Source organism: Phyllostomus discolor, chromosome 2, assembly GCF_004126475.2.
Source record: "Phyllostomus discolor isolate MPI-MPIP mPhyDis1 chromosome 2, mPhyDis1.pri.v3, whole genome shotgun sequence".
NCBI classification, from domain to species: domain Eukaryota; kingdom Metazoa; phylum Chordata; class Mammalia; order Chiroptera; family Phyllostomidae; genus Phyllostomus; species Phyllostomus discolor.
The window spans coordinates 212,752,202-212,772,669 of NC_040904.2; the positions used below are offsets into that span (position 1 = coordinate 212,752,202).

At 59.9% G+C, this 20,468-nt stretch overlaps 1 protein-coding gene across 2 annotated transcripts; it reads left to right on the forward strand.

Moving 5' to 3' along the window:
* Window positions 1-1,124: 1,124 nt before the first annotated feature.
* SEPTIN3 (septin 3) lies at window positions 1,125-19,699 on the forward strand. Of its 2 annotated transcripts, none has more exons than XM_028532053.2 (11): window positions 1,125-1,309; window positions 5,221-5,412; window positions 8,202-8,330; window positions 8,790-8,871; window positions 9,935-10,072; window positions 11,337-11,454; window positions 12,280-12,375; window positions 13,985-14,081; window positions 15,841-15,892; window positions 16,189-16,282; window positions 18,404-19,699. In XM_028532053.2, exons 1-11 carry the CDS (start codon window positions 1,300-1,302, stop codon window positions 18,467-18,469), a joined length of 1,074 nt encoding a protein of 357 aa, XP_028387854.1. In that variant the 5' UTR covers window positions 1,125-1,299; the 3' UTR covers window positions 18,470-19,699. The 2 variants fall into 2 exon arrangements, with proteins under 2 accessions (XP_028387854.1, XP_028387853.1); XM_028532052.2 differs by having other exon boundaries at window positions 1,126-1,309; window positions 13,982-14,081.
* Window positions 19,700-20,468: the final 769 nt, after the last annotated feature.

The following is a 20,468-nucleotide window of genomic DNA, read 5'->3' on the forward strand; positions in this document are numbered from 1 at the left end:
GCCGCCACGGGGACTCACATATTTGATGGCAGCACTGCCAGCGTAACGGCCACTGGTGCCTCACCGGCGTCCCCGCTTCAGGTCCAGCCACTTAACCTGGCGTCCAAGGCCTCGGCCTCCTCTGGCCTCTTAGCGCCGTGTCCCTGTCTGGAACTGTCCTTGTTCCGGCTGCAGCCGGGAGCTCGGGTTGGCCGCCCACAGCACCACACTGCTCTCCCCTCCGGGCTCCTCACCTCTGCTGCCCCCTCCCCACGCAGTGCCCTCTGTCCTTCCCTCCCCCCGCCTTTTGCTATTCCGTCTAGGCCCTTGCTGCCCCCAAGAACTCCACACACAGTCCCTCTCTCCTCGGGGTGCCCACCTCCATGCCCCAGAGTACCCATGCATTACCCACCCCCCCACACACACATTAGGACAGGCCAGCTCTCTGTCTCCCCCCACGGGACCAGAGTCCTTCGAGGACAGGCGGGGCCTTCCCCATCCCTGTTCTCCTAGGGCCTGGTGCCGGGCTGTCCGTTAATGCCGACGGACTGCACGACAGATTTTTCTGGTGGGTCAGTTAAGACTCAGGAAAGGTCCTGAGCAGCTCAAGGTCACAGGGCGCATCAGTCACCCCGGAGCCAGGCCTGGAACACGCGCCCCTGACTCAGGGCTCTGCAGGCACCCGCGCCCGGACAGAACCGCGCTGGGCCAGCGCGATATCCCAACCTCCGCGTGACTCACGCGCGCACACCGCCGCCCGCTGCTGCCACGGGTCCCCTGCGCCCCACGCCGCGCCCCACGCCGCGCCCCAGCCTAGAGAATAAGAGGCTGGAGCCGGATCCCGGGGAACGGACCAGGGCTGGGATGCCGACACCTTCCCGGGCCCGGCATCCCGAGCCTGCGGTTACAGTGCCCCTGGGTGGCCCCCGGGCCGCCCGCAGAAGGGTGCCCTCTCGCGCGTGCGGACGCGCGGGGAGCCGGTGAGGGCTCGGGTGCCGTGGGAGGGGGAGGGGCTCTCAGCGGGGCCGGCGGCGGGCGCGCGGGTCACGTGGTGCGGGTGGCAGCGGCGGCGGCATCGGTGCGCGCGGGCAGGAGCAGCGCGGCGCCGAGCGAGCGGCGGCGAGGTCCGGGGCGGGTGCGGAGGCGCGGGGCGCAGGGGCGGCGCGGCCGGGCCGCGGGCCGGGCGGGTGGGCGGAGAGCGCGGAGGGGCGAGGCCCGGCTGCAGGGGCCGCTCGGCCCAGAAGGAGCCCGCGCCCCGCTCAGCCTTGCAGCCCCGCGCCCTGAGCATCTCCCGGGAGGAACGGAGACAAAGGAGGATTCATGTCCAAAGGTAGGGCGGCTGGCCGGCCCACCGGCGCCCGCCAGGACGAGGCTGCGGCCCCGCGAAGCCCGGCCAGAGGTGCTACCAGGGGGAGGGCTGCTGCGCCGTGGAGCCCACGCGCGGTGACATATGCATAGACACACGCACGCACGGCGGCACACACCCCAAGATATATATGCCTGGATAAATCCACCCACAGGAACGCGGGGAGATACAGAGCCCCACGGACACGCAAGGAGGGACCCAGATGCACACAGAAAGCCCCACACCGGAGCACACCAAGGCACGCACACACATGCACACCACGCACAGGTAGCAGAGCCACCTACCACCAGATACGACACCCAGGAGCTGACACATAGACCCCTTCCCCCACGCACAGACAGACACCAGCTGGTGGTCTCCTAGGGAACTCGCTGGCCTCCAGAGAGCCGGGATGGGGGAAGGGGGCGTCCCAGGGCCCTTTGCGCTGGAGAATGGGAAAAGGACTGAGATATCTTTTGTGATTCCTTTTCTAAGAGCCGGGGCTGGGGCTGGGGTGGGCTGGAATTGCCTGCGCGGGTGGGGGGTGGGGCCTGGGGAAGCTCCTCAGCTCAGGAAGGAAGGAAGAGCCTCCCCACCCCCCACCCCACTAAGCCGAGGAGGCAGGTGCTATTCCGGAAAGGTCTCCTCCCACCGCTGCCACCTTCCCAGCTGCGGGTGGGGTTCCTGGGCCAGACAAAGACAAAGCCATCCCCTGCCTGTGAAAGAAAGCGCCAGAGCCCTTGCTTGGCGTGGTGATGGGGGCGCCGGTTCCGTGGGGGACTCAGCCAGAACCGAGTCAGGTGGCCCGTGCCTCTCCCTGGAGCGCTGATGGGGCAGGTGGCTCCTGGCAGGGGGTGCGGCAGCTTCTCCTCCTCTCCTGGGAGACCTGGGGGCCTAGGAGGGGCTCCAAGGACCATTTAGGCCAGATGGCACATTTGAGCTATGTCCCGCTGTGACCCTGTCCCCAGCTCTCCCCCACCCATGGGAAGCCAGCCCCTTTGGATCCCTGTTGTGGGGAGGAAGCAGGTCTTTTGACACCGAGTGTCCCCCCTTGGCTGTGGCCTCCGCGCAGACACCGTTTGCCGGCTGGGGGTCCGCTGCTCTGTTAGAGGAGCTTCCGAGGGGGGAGGGAAGTGGCATCTGCCTGACAGTGAGGCATTCATTCATTCATTCATTCCCTCATTGCCGAGCGCCCGTGTGACGCTCTGCACATGGGGCGTAGAGGGCGGTAAGACGTGACTCTCGGCGTAAGAAGGGCAGAAACGAGAGTACGTTCAGTGCCAGGTGATTAGCATCCTCGCTTTTGTGTAACCTTCCCAGCAACCTGGCAAGGTGGGCGCTGCCCCCATTCTCCTGAGGAGAACAGTGAGGCTCACAGGGCCCCCCAGCCGGGAATCAAGCCCGGGCACCCCCTGCCTCCCCACGTGGGGTTGGCAGGCGGACACGGGCGGGGTGGGGGACTGTAAGGGCAGGGGGTGGGGCTGCAGAACTCCAGAGCAGTGTTTGTCCTGTGCCCGGGAGGTCTTCGTGGACCTGTCAGGACACCTCGCCAGGGCGTGGGCCCTTGGGGGCCGTGACCTTGTCTGGGGCCCAAAGGTGTCCTTGGCATTTCCTGTGGGATTTGGGTGGAGCGGGCTCCTATGTGACAGCGTGGGAAGGGGCTGGCAGGGGTGGGTGGGATGAATGAATGAATGAATGAATGAGGTGGGACTCAGGCACCAAGGGACTCAGAGGCCGAGGCAGTGCAGAAGGAGGGGACCTCCACCCAGACGGGCAAGCAGAGGGGCGGCCCTCGCGCTGATGGTGCGGGAAGAGCGGGAGTCAGCCAGGCGCTGGAGGGGCGAGGGCCTGCCAGCAGCCCGCCCCACGCTGGCCATGCTCGCGGCTGATGGCCGTCAGCGTGGAACTGGAACATGTGGGGGGGACGTGCCACCAAGTGCTCTTTACGGTGAGCTCAGTGGGTGTTCGCAGGGGCTCGCCGGGGGCGTCTGCCTGTGCGCGGACCTGCAGCAGGCCCGGCCACGGCGAGGACACGCACCTTGTGAGAATCCTCAGAAGGACTCCCGTAAATAAGTGCAAGACTCACTGTCCAGGTGTTGGGACCGGACAGGCTCAGCTGCAGAGGCACCGGGGAAGCGGGGAGGGCCGGCGTGGGAGCAGCTGGGCAGGGAAATGGGGCGCGGGCCCCAGGGCAGGGGTGCTGCGTGGGCCGGGAGCCACGTGGGGAGCGAGCGTGGGGGGGCCAGCCCGGCTGTGAGAGGAGTCAGCTGCTGTGGGGCTGAGCCGGTCTCGCTGCCAGCCGCCTGGCTAAGCAACAGCTTCCTGGGAAGCAGGAGGGAGTCCGGCCAGGCCCTGGGGAGGCCCGACGCTGTGTCAGATTCGGCTGTGCCCGGGAGTGACGAGGACAGAATATTTTCCCATTGGGAGACAGAGTCTTGGCAGGACCCGTGGAAGGACTGGGTGGCTGGGTGTGAGAACAGACTCCTGGCTGGGTGTGGGGTGGGGGAGGGTGGCTCTCCCAGCAGCCCGCCTGTTAGCCTGAGGCTGCGGGCTGGCTGGAGGGGCCGCCCGAGACAGTGTGCGGTCCAGTGACTGTGCAGTGTAATTAGCACCTGGGTCCCTCCCTTCGACAAGTGCTTTCACACGCACCCCTTGACCCCTCCACAAGTCCGTGAACCTGAAGAGGCGGGGGCGGGAGGGGCAGGAGCTGGGAGGCGCGCTGTGGGTGCTTCCGGGCTCCGTGTCTCATGGAATGCTCGCCGTGGGCTCCTGGGTGCAGGTGCCCTGTCCGAGGCCACACTTCTGGCAAGTCTCGGGGCCAGGCTCCCCCCTCTTCACCCTGCACACCCCACTTCAAGGGTGGGACAAGGCGGCTGTTCTCCTGAAACCGGGCCTGCTGGACAGCGGCCGGATGGGGACACACACAGGTCTCTCTCTCTCATGTGTGTGATGTCTGTCGTGACCTGTCAGATGCGGGGGCTGTGCGCCTCCACCCCCCTGGTGCAGGGTTGTGACCTCCCCTCTGCCACCCGCCCTCCCGACAACACGCTGCGTCGTCTCAGGCAAGGGACTGCCCTGGCCCGGGCCTCATCCTGTCCCCGCTGGTCAAAAGGGGAGATGAGTTCCTCCAGTACATTCAGAGCTAAGGCGAGGAGGGCGGCTGCGGCTCCTCAGGGCACAGGCACCCCCGCTTTGCGGTGGTGCTCGTGGGGCGGAGGGGACACTGAGGCTGGGGGACAGGAGTGACGCTTACCCTGCAGAGGGGCGGCAGCTCCATTTGCTTGTAAAAGACAAAGCAACAGAGGTCAGCGACAGGCAGTAGAGGTCAGGTCCAGCATCCTGCATGGTCTTTGCCCTTATTTGGGGGGCAGGCTCAGGTGGGAATAATCCCCCCATCTCTTAGGCCGTGGTTCTCCATGAGGAAGGGCCGTGTGGTCCCCCGGGGACCACGGCACCGTCTAAAGCAGTGTTTGGCTCTCACTGCTGGGGGCCATTGCTGGCATTTAGCAGAGGCTGGGGGGGGGCACCGAACCTTCTCCAGTGAGCAGGACAGCCCCCCCACAGTAACAATTCCGCCCAAAGCGTCAGCAGCGCCGGCCGGGGTGGGGAAGCCCTCGGGTTCGCCACACGCACGTGGTGCTTCGGGGCGGCGAGTGCGTTTGAAGCGGCCCCAGCCGCTGGCGCGCCGGTCCTGGTCCGGACTCTGCAGCTGGCTTGCTCCGTCTTCTTCGCAAGTCCCTCCCGCCAGGGCCAGCGTCTTCCTGTGTGACACGAGGGACCCGTGCTGGGTGACGGCTGCGGTCCCCCCCAGTCCCAGCTCCGGATCCAGGGGATGACGCCGTGGCTTCCCTGTGGCGCCGGCAGCCCACCCCCCACCCCCCGCCTTGGCTTCGCAGGGCTGCCAGACACCAGGACGGACGCAGCCATGTCAGAGCTGGTGCCTGAGCCCAGGCCGAAGCCGGCGGTGCCCATGAAGCCCGTCAGCATCAACTCCAACCTGCTGGGCTACATCGGCATCGACACCATCATCGAACAGATGCGGAAGAAGACCATGAAGACCGGGTTCGACTTCAACATCATGGTCGTCGGTACGGAGGGCTGGGGGGTCCCTGGAGCCCCGGGTGGCCGGCGGCACTGTGGGTTCCACTTCTCCCCCCAAGGGCGACCTCGGCCCTGGCCTCTCCAGGGTGGGCCCCGGCCGGGCGTCCACAGGCTACCTTCGGCCACGCTCAGCCTGCTTCCCGGTGTGTGGTGGAGGGGGCTCCTCGGTGTCCCTCCCCACCTTCGAGAGCTGGGCTGTGGGGGGGGAGTGGGTGGGAGGTGGCCTTTTTCTGGTCTTTTGTAGCATTTTAAAACTTAGAACTTTTTAAAAATTTTATTTATTTATTTATTTTGTAAAGTCATGGATTTTAAGTGTATACTCTTATTTTATTTTAAGGTTTTATTTATTTATTTTTAGAGAGGGAAGGGTGGGAGAAAGAGAGAGAGAGAGAGAAACATCAATGTGCGGTTGCTGGGGGCCATGGCCTGCAACCCAGGCATGTGCCCTGACTGGGAATCGAACCTGCGATGCTTTGGTTCGCAGCCCGAGCTCAATCCACTGAGCTATGCCAGCCAGGAGAAAGAACTTTTAGGACACCGATTGGCCACCAAGTATCGTCCCCAGGTCACAGAGCGATCTCAGTGAGATAGTCACTCTGCCGCTGGAACGGGCCTGGGCGTCATCCTTCTCCTTCCGTTATGCCCCAGGCTGGTCGATCAAATTCTGTTGGCTTCCCCGTAAATCTCTCTCAGGTCCCCCTATTCCTCCCTGTCTCTGCTGCCCCCGCCCAGGCCGAGCCAGGCCTCCCACCTGGACGGCCACGGCCACCTGACACGGTGCCGCTCCCGGAGAAGGGGCCGGGCCAGAGTGTGGGTCATTGTGAAGTCCCGTGTAAGACACACGGGCCGAACGGAACGGCGCGCTGAGCGGCAGAGCTGGCTCCCTTTCTGGGGCGGCTTCCTGTCTCAAGAGCCAGTAACCGATGGTTTATGGACCCTGGCCCCAGGCCCCATTTTGAGGGGCATTGACCCTATTTCTGTCTCCTCATCTCTTCAGTCCATTGTGTACCAGTGTCTGAATAATTTTTCCAACCAGAGAAACTCAGCAAGCCCCTAACCAGTTGAGTGGAAGGGTCTAGACTGCTAGCCTGGCCGGGTTCCGCCACTCCACGCGTCCCTCACCACCTCCCAGGCGGCATGCGGCCGCTCACAAGGAACGGCTCTCTTGAACGCTCTTGCCAGACTCTCTCCTCCCTCTGAGCCTTTGCATATGCTGTTCCCCCTGTCTACAAACCTCTTCCAGCTTCTCATGGGTCATTCGAAGTCCTTCAGCTTTTAGCTTAGTTACTGCTTCTTCCTGGAAGTCCTCCTTGATCCCAGAAAGATGGGATTAGACTCCCTTCAGTATGCTATTAAAATACCCTGTGGTGGTTCCTTGTGGCAACATATTGTAATTGTCTGTTTAAGTCTTGGTCTTTCTCAAAGGTAAGGATGGAGTCTCCCTTACCCCTCTACCACCAGCCCTAGCACAGCACTAGACACTCAAGAATACGTAACGAACAGGTGGCCTTAGAAAACATCCAGACGGAGAACGGCGAGTACGCGGCACGTGGGCTGCCGCCTCTCTCCCCAGCAGCGCCGCGGCAGGCAGGCACCGCCGCTGGGCCCCGGCACACACGTGCCGTCTGAACCCCGAGGCGGCCTCTTGAACATATCCGTCTGGGTGGCCACTGCCAACTGGTCCGTTGGGAAGGGCAACGCGCCTTATTCACCGTCCCTGGCCGCATTCAGTCCCTTCCCTCCCGCCGCGTGGTCGGGAAGGGAACTGCAGGGGCAGGCACGGCCACTCGCGGGCGTCCGGAGAAACGGCTCAGTGGGGTCCAGGCCTGCAGGCTCTGCTGCGGAACGTTTTCCTGACCTACCACAGGGAGCGCTCCAGACCAGCGCCTCGGGCTTCACTGGCCGTGGGGTTCATCCGGAATCCCCGTTAGCAGCGCAGACTCTGGTGGGAGGATTGGGGGCGGGGCTGGGATCCTGCGTTTCCTACCAGCGTCCGGGAGATCCCGATGCCGCCCAGCAAGGCTCACCGTGACTCTGGGGCACGTTAGAGTTTGAGAAGCGCTGCTCAGACCCGTGGCTTCAATTTCAAACGCCTTTTTGCCACGGAGCCCCTTTCCGTGTGCTCCGTGGAACGAAGTCTGTAGGCCCGTGCATGTGAACCGCCCATAGGGCACCGTCGTGAAGGCGGCGCAGGTGAGGAGCCAGCCCCGCCCGCTCCGCCTCTGCCTCCGCTCACAGGGTCCGTTCGGGCTTCTGCCTCGGTGACACGCTGGCCACTGCACTGGGATACAGAGCGGATACGGGCTGAGGGGTTCCTCGGGTTCAAGTCCCGGTCTTGCACATCTTTTACGTTAGCTGGGGCTTCATCTCTCCGGGACAGCTTCAGCGGGGATCGGAGCTCGCTCTGCGGTGGGACTCGCAGGGCTGACTGACAAAGGCCTGTCACACACAGGCCACGCCAGAATGCAGAGTGATTCTGTCACTGAAGACTTCAGCAAAACACAGAACAAAACCCTGCTACAGGAGACGAATGCAGAGGTTGTCCCCTTTCCGGATGGCCTTGGGGCTCCTGGAGGGAGAGATGTGGCATCTGACCTTCTCTCCATCACACAGGAAACCATCCCCACCTGCCCGTGACCCCTGCTCGGCCCCTCCCTCCCCAGCGAGCGGTCAGACAAGGGCACAGCCCGCTCGAGAATTCTGTAAGGTCCTGGGAGGGATCTCGGGTTCCGGACGTGGCCCTAGGGTCTCCCTGCCTCTCATCCTTCTGCCTTAGGTCAGAGTGGGCTGGGCAAGTCGACGCTGGTCAACACGCTCTTCAAATCCCAAGTGAGCCGCAAGGCCTCCAGCTGGAACCGGGAGGAGAAGATCCCCAAGACAGTGGAGATCAAGGCTATCGGGCACGGTGAGGACCAGGGCTGGGAGGGGGGGGTGCCCGCGGGCATCGGTCAGAGGCCCCTGCCGCTGCCACAAAAGGGGAGGGATGGGGCCTCTTGGGGAATGGGACAAATGAAAGGCGACCTCAGCACAGAGTAGAATGAAGCTCTAAACCCCATGGAGCCAACTCCTTAGATTGCAAGTCCAGGAGGGGGAGGAAGAGGGAATTAGGAAAAAAAAAAAAAAGAATTGGGGCCTCAGCCCGGGAGGGATTTAGACGGGCGGAAGGACGTAGGGAGTTCCCAGGTGCAGGGAGCAGCGGCGTGAACAAAGGTGCTGAAGTGGGGAAGACCCTGAACTTGACTTTTCCAATACCTGGTCCCGAGGAAGGAAGGAGAGCCTGGGCCTCCCTGGCTGGTGGGCAGCAGGGCCCCCGGCACCCGCTGGAAGAGTCACCTCCTTGCTGTCCTTTCTGTTCGCACCCCAGTGATCGAGGAAGGCGGAGTCAAGATGAAGCTGACCGTCATCGACACCCCCGGCTTCGGAGACCAGATCAATAACGAAAACTGGTACGTGGGTGCCCGACAACGGCGAGGGAGGTGCTGGACGTGGGGTGGGTTCACCGGTGTGGAGAGCTACCTGCACCATCCGTCCATGCTGAGCGTTCAGTGTCGTCCGGAGGATGGGAGAGGGGCCGCAGGGAGGTGAGGGAAGGCGTCCAGGTGGGGCTGGGCGTGGGGGTGGTGGAGACAGCGCAGGGGGGATTGTGGCCGAGGGATGGACGGCCTGGCGGTGGTGGTGGGGGCGGGACAGACAGAACAAGGGGGCCAGGGGTGTGAATCCGGGCTCACCTGGACACAGAGAGAAGGGGTGAGAAGCAGGAGGGAGGGGAGCCACCGTGAGGATTGAGAGTCTGCCAATCCTCAGCGAGCAGCCAGGAAGGGGCTGGGTGTGCTGCCCGGAGTGTAGAGGGAAGGCTCCCGCCAGAAGCTGGCGTTCAGGTGGAAATGGAGACCACAGCGCCCCTGGGAGGGAGCAGGGGTCTGCCGGTGACAGGCAGGGCCACCGAACGAGACAAGCTAGAACAATCTCAGAAAGGTGACTGGAGGTCCCCTTCTCTGGTTATGCTCATGCTCCTTGATAGAGAGAAGTAATAGTGACCGTGACTGTAGTCATGACAATGAACCGTTTCCCTAAGTCTGTTCTTTCTGGTCCCCCGTGCCTCCCGCCCGTCCCCCTGCTCTGCACTCTCTCTCCCATTTTACTCACGAGGACCCCAAGCCTCAGAGAGGGGCAGAGCCTTCTCCTCCGGAGCCTCCCGGCCAAGAAGGAAGGGAGCCGGGGAAGGCTCACGGCGCCCCCTGGAGGGTGGTGGGTTCTGCAGGCTCCCTGGCCCCGGTCAGAGGGCCAGGTCCCCGCAGGAGTTCTAGCCTTGCTCACAGGAAAGCCGTCCACGGGAGGCCGAGGGAGAATGTACCCCAGCCCCGGGGTACCCCAGACCCCTGCTCCCCCACCCCGGGGGAAGTAGGAAATGAGACGGCTGTACGGGGACCATGCCCACAGAGAGCTCCCCGGTCCTGTCCTCCTGGGACACCAATCCTCCTTGTCCCCCACCCCACTCCCGCCCCCCAGCTGGGAGCCCATCGAGAAGTACATCAACGAGCAGTACGAGAAGTTCCTCAAGGAGGAGGTGAACATCGCCAGGAAAAAACGCATCCCTGACACGCGTGTCCACTGCTGCCTCTACTTCATCTCCCCCACGGGACACTCGTACGTACCAGTCCCCTCCCCCCCCCCGCCCCGCCCCGAGCGGGGCCTGGCTCTGGTTTGCGTCACCTGTGCCCATTCTGTAGGCGATAACCAATACACGGACTTGGCTGGGGAGGGCCACAGGGGCCCCAATGTGGTCACGGCCCTGTGATTCCCCAGACCTCCCCCAAGAAAGTCCGGCTTCCTTGCCAGGAGAGTGGCGCTGACCAGCCTCAGCCGCCACGCTGCCTCTGGCGCTCTGGCACCGCGGCACGGCTGTGCTTGTAGAGGGAAGTTGGTGCACCGGAGCAGAGGGCTTCTTAGTCATGCAGCAGACACCTGCTTTGCACAGGGCTGGGTGGGGTGGGCGCAGCAAGAAGGGTCAAATGCCAGGAGGCGGGGCTGCAGGATTGGGGCTGGTGTTTAGGGTGGGGAGTGGGACCCAGCTGGAGGTGTCTGGAGGGTGGCCAGCCCAGCAGAAGGTGTCGAGAAATGAAGGCTGGCAATAAGCAGGGCATGCTGGGAACTCCGGCTGTGCGTAGCAGGGGGGGCTGCCTGGAAGGGCGTGCTGGCGGAGCACGGGGAGAGCACGTGGGCCAGCAGACGGCCTTCCTGTGGGGGAGGTCTCACAACCTATTGCTATGCCCAGCTGCCAGGCCAGAGCTCTGTTCTGGAGAGGTCGGCACAAGCACGGCGGGGCCCAGACTTGGGAGGAACCGGGTGCTCAGCAGGTGGGGCCCAGAAACTCCATAAAATGGTTAGCTTTATCCCTCCCTAGACCTTGGACTCAAGGTCTGCAAGGAAGCAGGCAGTCTGACTCAATAAGAGGAGCCAGAGCCTGGGTGGAGCTGGGCCCTCTGACGGGGGAGTGGCGGACCCCCAGTTGGACCCCTGCAGGACCAAGTGGGGGCTGGGAGGAGGCCCGTCAGAACAAGACACCCACAAGTAACCTCGAAACAAGGACATATGGGTGGGGTGACCGTCCACAGCTGTCCCCGGCCACGGCAAAGGTGCCGTGAGGGGGTGGTCGGAGTGGGGCTTAGGGAGGGGCAGGATTTGAGGAGAAGGGAGATGGAGGACCACGTGCCGGCGGCGGGTTGGGGGGGCATTGGGGCCTGTCCTGCAGATGGCAGGACGGTGGGTATGTGTCAGGAGAGAGAGCCTCTTGGCCTCAGCCGGGTCCCCGGCCCAGTCCTCCTGTCCCAAGGGTGGCCCTGGGGTGGCGGCAGTGGCTCAGTGGGGGAGGGCCGGGTGGCTCTGACCCTCCGCCTTCTCTGGGCCCCAGCTTGCGACCTCTCGACCTGGAGTTCATGAAACACCTCAGCAAAGTCGTGAACATCATCCCCGTCATCGCTAAGGCTGACACCATGACCCTGGAGGAGAAGTCCGAATTCAAGCAGAGGGTGAGGAGGCCCCTCCTCCTCTTCCTGCCCCTCCCGCCTTCCCCCTCTCTGGTCCGAGCCTCTCCCACCCTCCAGGGTTACGTTCGCCTCTCCCCACTCCCACCCAGCCCCTGCTTAGCCATTAAAGAGACGGGACTGCAGTGTCTGGGGACGCTGTCGAAGAGAAGTTAGTGCGTGCTCAGGTGGCATTCTTCCCCGCTCCAATCTTCTAGCGACCCCCGAATACGTAAATCACCGTGAACAGGAGAAACCCCTCCTCACCGCTAGGAGGCTTGGAGGACTAGATAATGCATCAAGGCCCTCTAGTCCGTACTGTCGTTCTCTGTGAACTCCTGAACTCCCAGCACCCAGGTGGAGATGGGGGGAGGGGATGCCAGAGGAGTATAAGGATAATTGTTGCCTTCGAGTAGACCGCTGAAGAGGTCCTGGGTAGCTTCCTGGAGGAGGTGAGGTTCAAGCTGAGCTTTGAAAGAGGGCAAACAGAGAGGCCCGGGGTGGGCGGACTCGCCCCCTTCCCTGTTATCGGGAACCGGACCCGTAGCGCATGCGCACTGCCCATGTGCTCAGTGGCGGTGTCAGAGTCTGAGCCTTACAGACCCGAGAGGAGCGAGCTGTTGCCCCAGCCTCTTCCTCGTCTCACGCGGGGCTCTCGTTATTGTACGACTGGGGTTCGCACTTACTCAGGGCCTCGGGACCCAGAGATGTCTGTGGATTTGTTCTCAAGGCTGCGTTTAGCCCTCCGCCCGCAGCGCGCGTGCACGCGCGCACACCCCCTCCCGTTATCCTGACACCTGGCTGCCTTGCTCTTCTGTTCCTCGCCTCTAGGTTCGCAAGGAGCTGGAAGTGAATGGCATCGAATTCTACCCTCAGAAGGAATTTGATGAGGATTTGGAGGACAAGACGGAGAATGACAAAATCCGGGTGGGTGCCTGGGGCTCCGCTCGTCACAGATGCCCCCCCATGGTGCCCGTGGGACGTGTACCGCACACTGCTCTGGCTCCCACCTGCTTCTCCCCCTTCGCACTCCCTGCCTCGCCCGGCCCCACCAGACTGGAAGTGCCCTGGGGGAGGCTGAGGACTAGCGCCCCCGCCAGGGGGACTGTGAACCCTGCACCCACAGGCGATGCTCCTGTCGGTCCCCAGGCCCCACGAAGGCCTCTTCCTCCCGCAGCACCCGGCACAGCTGGGGTGCGTGGGGTTGGAAGGGCACCGGCAAGGACGTTAGCTGCGGGTCCAAGGTATCTACGCTGTGTCAGAGCTCTGCCTCAGTGTCGCCCTCTATCAACTGCAGAGGTCAGACCAGTTGAGTGGCCTGTGGGTTTTTAATTTTTCCCTAGAAGAACACGTTAAAGAAATTAGATGTCAGATAGAACTCCAATATGTAAAATGCAAAAATGGAGCTGCTTTGGCTAAGTGACGTGGGCACAGAGCCCCACCTTACAGCAGGCCCTGGGGGAGCGCCGGGGAGTCTTATGGCTTCATGGAACCCGGCCGGCACGCCGCCATCAGCCTGTGGGATTGCTGAGAGTCCTCTCCGCTCTGAGGCTCTGCCGTCCCGGGTTCCAGCTCAGAATCCTTGGGTCTAGTCTGGGCTTTCCCACTCACCCACTGAGACCACTCGCCTGCTCTGGTCGACTCTCCTCCTCCGGCAAATGTGGGTCACACACTCGAATCCCCGTTTCTGCTACAGCAGAGACAGGCAGTTGGCCCGTTCATTGAAGAAATCCTTTAAACAATGCCGCATGCCAATCACAAATGTTTTGAATAATTATTTTTACTAAATTCGTAGGTTAAAATGAAACATACGGATCACATGCGTCAAACATTCTTTTCATGGACAGAGCTGCTTCTTCGAGATTCAGTTCCCGCTTCAGGCAAAAGCAACTCACCTCTACCAAGTTTTTCTGAAACATTCAACTTAATCTTCAGAGAAGCAGCTCTCTCCACTCATGTGCCCTCAGCCTATGGAGCAGTTAGTTTATCCAACTGTGGCGACACACACACGTTGGGCAAGTTCATTTGGGAAAACAGCTGGCTCGTGGGGGACACACAAGAGGAGAGGGGCCCTCGTGTGTCAGAAAGGGGCCCCGGGCTCTGTCAGGTCAGCGGCTGTGGGCATCTGTCTGCCGGTAGGTTTTGCGGGAGATGGTGTGAAGCATGTTACTTGGGCTGTCAGCCGGGCGGGTATCACTTGAGAGAGGTCTGTCCATCCCAGCGGCTCCCAGTCGTTCCACGTCAAACCAACCATGTAAAGCGGCGCGAAGCATTCTCCCGTTGAGGGAACACTGACTTACTGAGGCTGGCCGAGACGGCAGGGGTGCAGGCAGGGTTGGATCCAGCGCTTGGGACTCCCAGTCCAGTGCTCTTTTGAAAAGACAAGAGCCTCCTCCACCCTTGCCATTGGTGGGACCACTGACTGAACCTCAGGAATGGGCAGTTCAAGGTCGGGGGACCCAGGGCTGCATTCCCTCCCACCCCTGGCGGCCCTGATCCTGGAGGATGACGTGCCCTGTGTCTGGTCTGCCAGCAGGAGAGCATGCCCTTTGCCGTGGTGGGGAGCGACAAGGAGTACCAAGTGAACGGCAAGCGGGTCCTCGGCCGAAAAACCCCCTGGGGGATCATCGAAGGTAACGCAGAGCCTCCTTTTGAAGAACTGGCTGCTGGCTAGTGATGCGTATTTAGTAAGCGTGGCTAGGTCAAGGCACTGTCCCAGGATGTGAGGTTTCAAAAGAGGGCCAGGCAGACCCTGCGGAAGGAGCTTGCCGTGAGGTTGAGAAACGGGACTCCCAAGCAGGAGGCAGTAAAAGCCTGGTGTAGCGCCCCTCCGGGAGGCGGGGCACACGTGTCAGAGGTCCTCTTCGGAGCGTGGAGAGATGAATAAGGGCCGGGAACGCCGGGGAGAGGTTTTCACGTGAAAGGGGATGCGATCCGACAGACCGCTGAAAGGTTCTTCGGATGTGGCCGTTTTCGTTTCATTATGAATGGATGTGACCTTGAGGCGGTCGTAAGGATTCTGAGGGCTTTCAAAGAATCGCTTCAGTGATCTCATTCAACGGGATAACCCCCTGCGGGGAGCGTCAGCTTCTGAGGCTCTTGAATTTCTGACAGTTAAATGTCTTGTCCAGATCACATGTCTTGTTAGTGGTGAAGCTTGGATATTTTTTGATTCTAAAACCAAGTGCAGCCCCGGCTGGTGTGGCTCAGCGGATTCAGTGCCAGCCTGCGAACCAAAGGGTTGCTGTTTCGATTCCCAGTCAGGGTACATGCCTGGGTTGTGGGCCAGGTCCCCAGTAGGAGGCGTGAGAGAGGCAACCACACACTGATGTTTCTCTCCCTTTCTCCCTCCCTTCCCCTTTCTAAAAAATAAATAAATAAAAATCTTTAAACAAAACCAAACCAAGTTCATCCCATTGTATCTTGTTGTCTCCCATTTTCCTATGATTTTTTTAAAAAAGATTTTATTTATTTATTTTTAGAGGGATGGGAAAGAAGGGAGAAAGAGAGGGAGAGGAACCTCAATGTGCGAGAGATACAAAGATCAGTTGCCTCTCACAGGCCCCCGGCTGGGGACCTGGCCCGCAACCCAGGCACGTGCCCTGCCCAGGGATCAAACTGGCAACCCTTCTGTTTGCAGGCCGGTGCTCAATCCACTGAGCCACAGAAGTCAGATGACTTTTTGTTGGGATTTTTAAAATAGCATTTCTTAGCCCTGCCTGGTGTAGCTCAGTGGATTGAGCACGGGCTGCGAACCAAAGTGTCGCAGGTTTGATCCCCAGTCAGGGCACATGCCTGGGTTGCAGGCCACGGCCCCCAGCAACCGCACATTGATGTTTCTCTCTCTCCCTCTCTCTCTATCTCCCTTCCCCCTCTAAAAATAAATACATTGATAAAAATCTTAAAAAAAAAAGGAATCGAACCTGCGACCCTTTGGTTCGCAGCCCGCACTCAGTCCACTGAGCTACGCCAGCCAGGGCTTGCATGCCCTTCTTTAACATGGCTCGATCGTTGTTTCCTGTGTGACTGTCTTCCAATCTGGGTATAAGCTCCTCAAGCATAGGATTGTGTCTCAGGTTGGGCAAGTCTCTTAGACTCCCTGTAGCAGTATTTTTTTCCTTTTCTATAAAACGGGAATACAGTAGTCCCTCTCAGCTCTTATCCCGCAGGGTCTGGAACAGTATTGTGCCATTGTAGCAGCTTAATAAACGTTATATGAATAAAATCCAGTGCACGGAAGCGCCAGGACCAGCAGACCGCGGGAGGAGTTACAGTAGCCTGTCCCGTGCCCCCCCAAAATGCCTCTGTGACCAGAGCAGTAGCCCACCTGCTGGGTGCTGCTGCACTGGTGAAATGACCACCTGTTTTTGTTTTGTTTTGTTTTGTTCACAGTGGAAAACCTCAACCACTGTGAGTTTGCCCTCCTTCGAGACTTCGTCATCAGGTAAGATGTGCCCCTGCCCTCCCTCAGGCGGCAGGTGTAATGGCCCGGGGTCAGGAGGCCACCTGCTCAGAACCACCTCCTCAGTCTCCAGGTCTCTCTCTCCCTGCGGGCCGTCTCTCCGCGGCCCAGCTCCCCTGCCGAAGCATGCGGGGCAGGAGAAGGAGCCTCAGCTCTCTGGAGTCAGCCCGCTGGGCCCGGGTGGTGCAAGTGGCGTGTTAACCTTGGATGTGGGTCACCCCTTCCTCCTTCCCCTCTAATCGCGTCCCTCTCTCTCTCTTGTCACCCGCGCCCCTCAGGACCCACCTCCAGGACCTCAAGGAAGTGACACACAACATCCACTACGAGACCTACCGGGCCAAGCGGCTCAATGACAACGGAGGCCTCCCCCCGGTGAGCACGGACACAGAGGAGAGCCGCAGCAGTAACCCGTGACGACCCTGTCCCCGTGCCATGCCATCACACACGGCCACTCTCCACACCACCCCCCAACACCATCACCACCCGCCTTCTCCTCTCTGCTCTGTCCCACAGGCCTGTCTGGTGTTTGTGGAGCGTCCTGTCTACAGCGTGCGTGTGCGTGTGCGGAGTATGTGTGTGCGTGAGTGTGTGTGTGTGCACATGAGTGCGTGCTCAGGGGCGAGGTGTTTTCACTGCCCTCCCTGGGAAGTCCCTTGTAAGTTTGGTTTCTCCATGCCTCTCCATTATCTGTCTCCTTTCCTTGTGTCCCAGAACAGAGCTGTGCGCCTCACTCAAGAGGCCCGGGGAAGTTTCATTTAAAAATGAGGGTGCAGGTGAGCCACAGGTAACTCCTCCTCATCTCTGAGCCTGCCTGCACACCGGGACCTTCGGGGGGTCTTCCGAGGACAGGCTGCAGGGCTGGGCCCGGGATGGGACGGGGCAGGGAGTTCGGACTCAACCTTCCCGGGTAGCCGGGGCGGTCGGGGGTAAGGCCAGACTTCCTGGGGAAAGGGAGGTCGAGGACAGCAGGGAAGTGGGCCACGCTGGGCACCTGCAGGAAGAATCAGTGCCTCGAAGTGGAGACCAGAGCTCCACCCTCCGGTCTCTGTCCCCTTCACTGTAGAAGCTGCCGCCGGTCCCTGCGGCAGAGCCTGCTGCGGTCCTCCCGCCGCTCGCAGCCCACAGGCAGCTCGGCGCCCGCTCCCTCCTCTCCCCCCTCCCCTCCCGTCCCCTCCTCCCCCGGCCCCCCCCTCCCTTCTTTCACTCCCGTGTAGATCCAGCCACTGTAGCTCCATTTCCATATTTAGAATGGATGCCCAGTCTACTTCCGAAAAGGACTTGAGGCCACCTTAAAATAAAATCACAGCTAGCAGCACGGGACAGCACACACTAGGAGGACGGAGCATCAGACGCAGAGTGAGGAGCGGGGAGGTGTTTGTGCGGTCCAGCGCCGAGACCGGCCCAGAGCCGCGGGCAGCCCAGGCCGGGGAGGAGCCGCCGCAGCGGGCACACGCAGGCTGGTCCAGGGAGACACCCTTTTCAGGCGTTAAGTTCTAGAAAAACGGAGTCGAAAGAAGTATCAAGAATAATATACAATATTTGTGTTTTTTGGTGGGTTGCCTTTCTCTTTTAGGAGGATTCTTCCTCCTAAAAGCTGGCTTCTCTGTCGCTGTCCCCTCCTCATGAACCCCGCTCCCTCTTCCCCCTCTCCTGCCTTCTCCCCGTGTTCTGCTGAAGCTGACTGCATGGTGGTCTGTCCGTCCTTCTCCACTGCTTTTCCTGTCCCCCCTCCTGACATCCATAGACGTTCCCAGTGACACCCACAGTTGTACATTAGCCTTTTCTTGCCTTTCCCTCCAGCCCTGTATTTATTAACACATACGTATGTATCTCATTGGTTTTACAAACAAGTTACTCTTTCTCCTGTAGTCAGTGAGGTGGCTAACACTGGGGCTGGGGAAACAATGTAGCCTTAGGCAAGGGGAAAACAGCAGGGGTCACAGTTTTACAGTGACCTCATACAACCTCCTGTTCCGTGGCCTGGTCCAGCCCGGGGTGTGCGACAGGCCCTCTGCAAATCGCAGCGTTTATAGTCCCTTTTCACTCAGGTGCTAGGAAAACACAAAGACGTAAGACCAAGATTCAGTGCACCAGGTGAAAGAGGTGGCTGATGTCACCAATGACCCAAACACCTATGGTCTCTGTCTTTCCTGGAGGCTCTCGCCAATCCAGCCCGCGTCCTCCCTGGCCCACAAAGCTAGCCCAGAGTAGGCACTGTCAGGATGGACCAGTGGGAGGGTTAGAGCCCAGAGGTTGCTACGAGGTGTCAACAGAAGAGGGATGCCTGGCCTACACAGGGAGCAGTCCTGTGTGGGGATGTGGGGCTGGACCCCCAGGCCCAGCAGGGCAGATCTAGGGGTGGGGGCGGGGGGGCGCTGGAGAGGCTGAATAAAAGGATGCTTGCCGCCCCTAAATCATGATCTCAGCCTCCCCCGAGAAGCTGTTTTATGTGTCTGGTGTCCACACCCTCAACTGTTCTCAACCCCCCTGCAGGGAGAAGGCCTCCTGGGCTCTGTCCTTCCACCCGTGCCAGCCACCCCCTGCCCCACTGCTGAATGAAGGCCATTTCAAGCGCTGCTTCTCCCTCCATTCCTCTCAGCTGTTATTGCTGCAGGGCCATGGCCCTTTAAGGGCCCACCTCCACAGCCCGGCTGGGCCCTCAGCAGGGGGGAGGGGCCAGTTGCTTTAGGACAGCCGCCTTCTCCATGTCTCCCAACACTCCTCTCCTCCCAGTGGAATGGAGTTCTCGCCAGCACTGCCCTCCTCCATCGTCTGTGTCAGCTGGTCCCAGCCTGTCTGTAGGGCGAAAGAACTCATCAAGAGCTTCTTCTGCCCTCGCAAACCCATGCCCGCTACTCGTACCCATCTCCAAGGGAAATGGCACTGCTCCCTGTCCACCTGCATGAGCTACTTTTGGCTTTCTTTAAAAGGTCAGGGAAGCCACTTTTCTGCTTGTCAGATTCGTTGACATCAGCTGTGTGAGCCCAGGTGTGGGACAAGGGTGTCTCCTTCGTTACTTAAAGCTTAGTTGTGAGGATGGGTGACTCCAGACGTAGGGAAGCAAGGGCTAGGGTCTCTCCTTTAAGATCACCGCTTTGGGCTGGCCCAGAGTGTAGACACGCCCCCTTTCTCCCAACAATACAGCCTCTCAGGAAGAGTGGTTTTCCCGAAGAGACACTTCTGGAGTTGACTTCTTTATCTTCAGTCTTTAAAAAAGGCACTAAACACAGATACAAAACTCCAGAGACCCACAAGATGTGAACGCTAGGAAGAAAAAAAAAGCACCCATCTGTCTACTCAGCAATAAGAGGGATCTCTTCTCACCCACCCTGACTATCCCCACCCCCACCCCGCTCCACCCCGTTAATGTGAGGAATGAATACGCCTGGCCGTAGCTGGTCGCCTGTAGGCTAGTGGAAAATACCCAATGGAGGGCAGAGGCCCTCATCAGATGCATGAATGTTTGCGAATGTCGGCTGCCACTGCCCCACACACCGTGTCTAGAGAACCCCCCTGCCCCCCCTGCCCATCTCCGCCCGGACACAACTTGCTCAAAGGCTGGTGACTTGCAGGCCATTCGTCTATGACCAAGTCCTGATGGAGCAAGAGGCCCAAGCCTAGGGGATGCAAGAACAACCCATTTCTTAAATATTGTCAGTCCCAGCCAACCTTCTGGTGACATTATGGTTTGATTTCCCAACTGAAAACAAGCCAATGGCACTCAAACTGGTTGTGTAAATGTCGCTAGACTTCGTGTGTTGTACAACTAAACATTGCTGTTTGAACGACTGCCTGGCCTGGTCTCAGTGGTGTCCCTCCCTCCTCGGCCCGACAGACATGACATCATCTTGCCCGTGTGTGGAGGGTGTGACAGGGGCCGTCTTGGTAAGAAGCAGCCACAGGAATTAAGGATAAAGCATCTCATGAGGTCAGCTCATCGTTAGTGGACATGAGGTTGGACCCCAGTCATAACTACCTGGGGTTTTGTATCCAAAATGAGTGATGAGGTTATTACACTGGAGCTTGAGGCAAGCTGTGCTCTGCATAGCCTGCTTTCTTCAATGAAAACAACATTTGTTTTCATTCAGCTAATTTTTCCAGCTTTTCCCCTCGTTTCTCCCGAAGGCACAGAACCCAAGTCTATCAAAGGAGTGAACCCATCTTGCCTGGTTACTTTACAGTGAATACTTTAAGAGTTAAGGATTTACATTTAAAGCACTAGCTTGTTTCTTGTCTTTTTAAAAAAAATATTTAATTTATTTATTTTTAGAGAGGGAAGGGAAGGAGAAAGAGAGAAAGAGAGAGAGAAACATCAATGTGCAGTTGCTGGGGGTCATGGCCTGCAACCCAGGCATGTGCCCTGACTGGGAATCAAACCTGCGACACTTTGGTTCGCAGTCTTAACTTAAACCAAACCTGCCTCTCTTTGAGGTTCTCCCTCCTGCAGCTAGCAAATAACACAACTCCCACCTGTATATCATTTCTTTACATTTGGATGTGATGACCATACATGTAATTGTGTGTGGGGCCTCAATGTTCTGTAGGGGGTGTGCAAGGT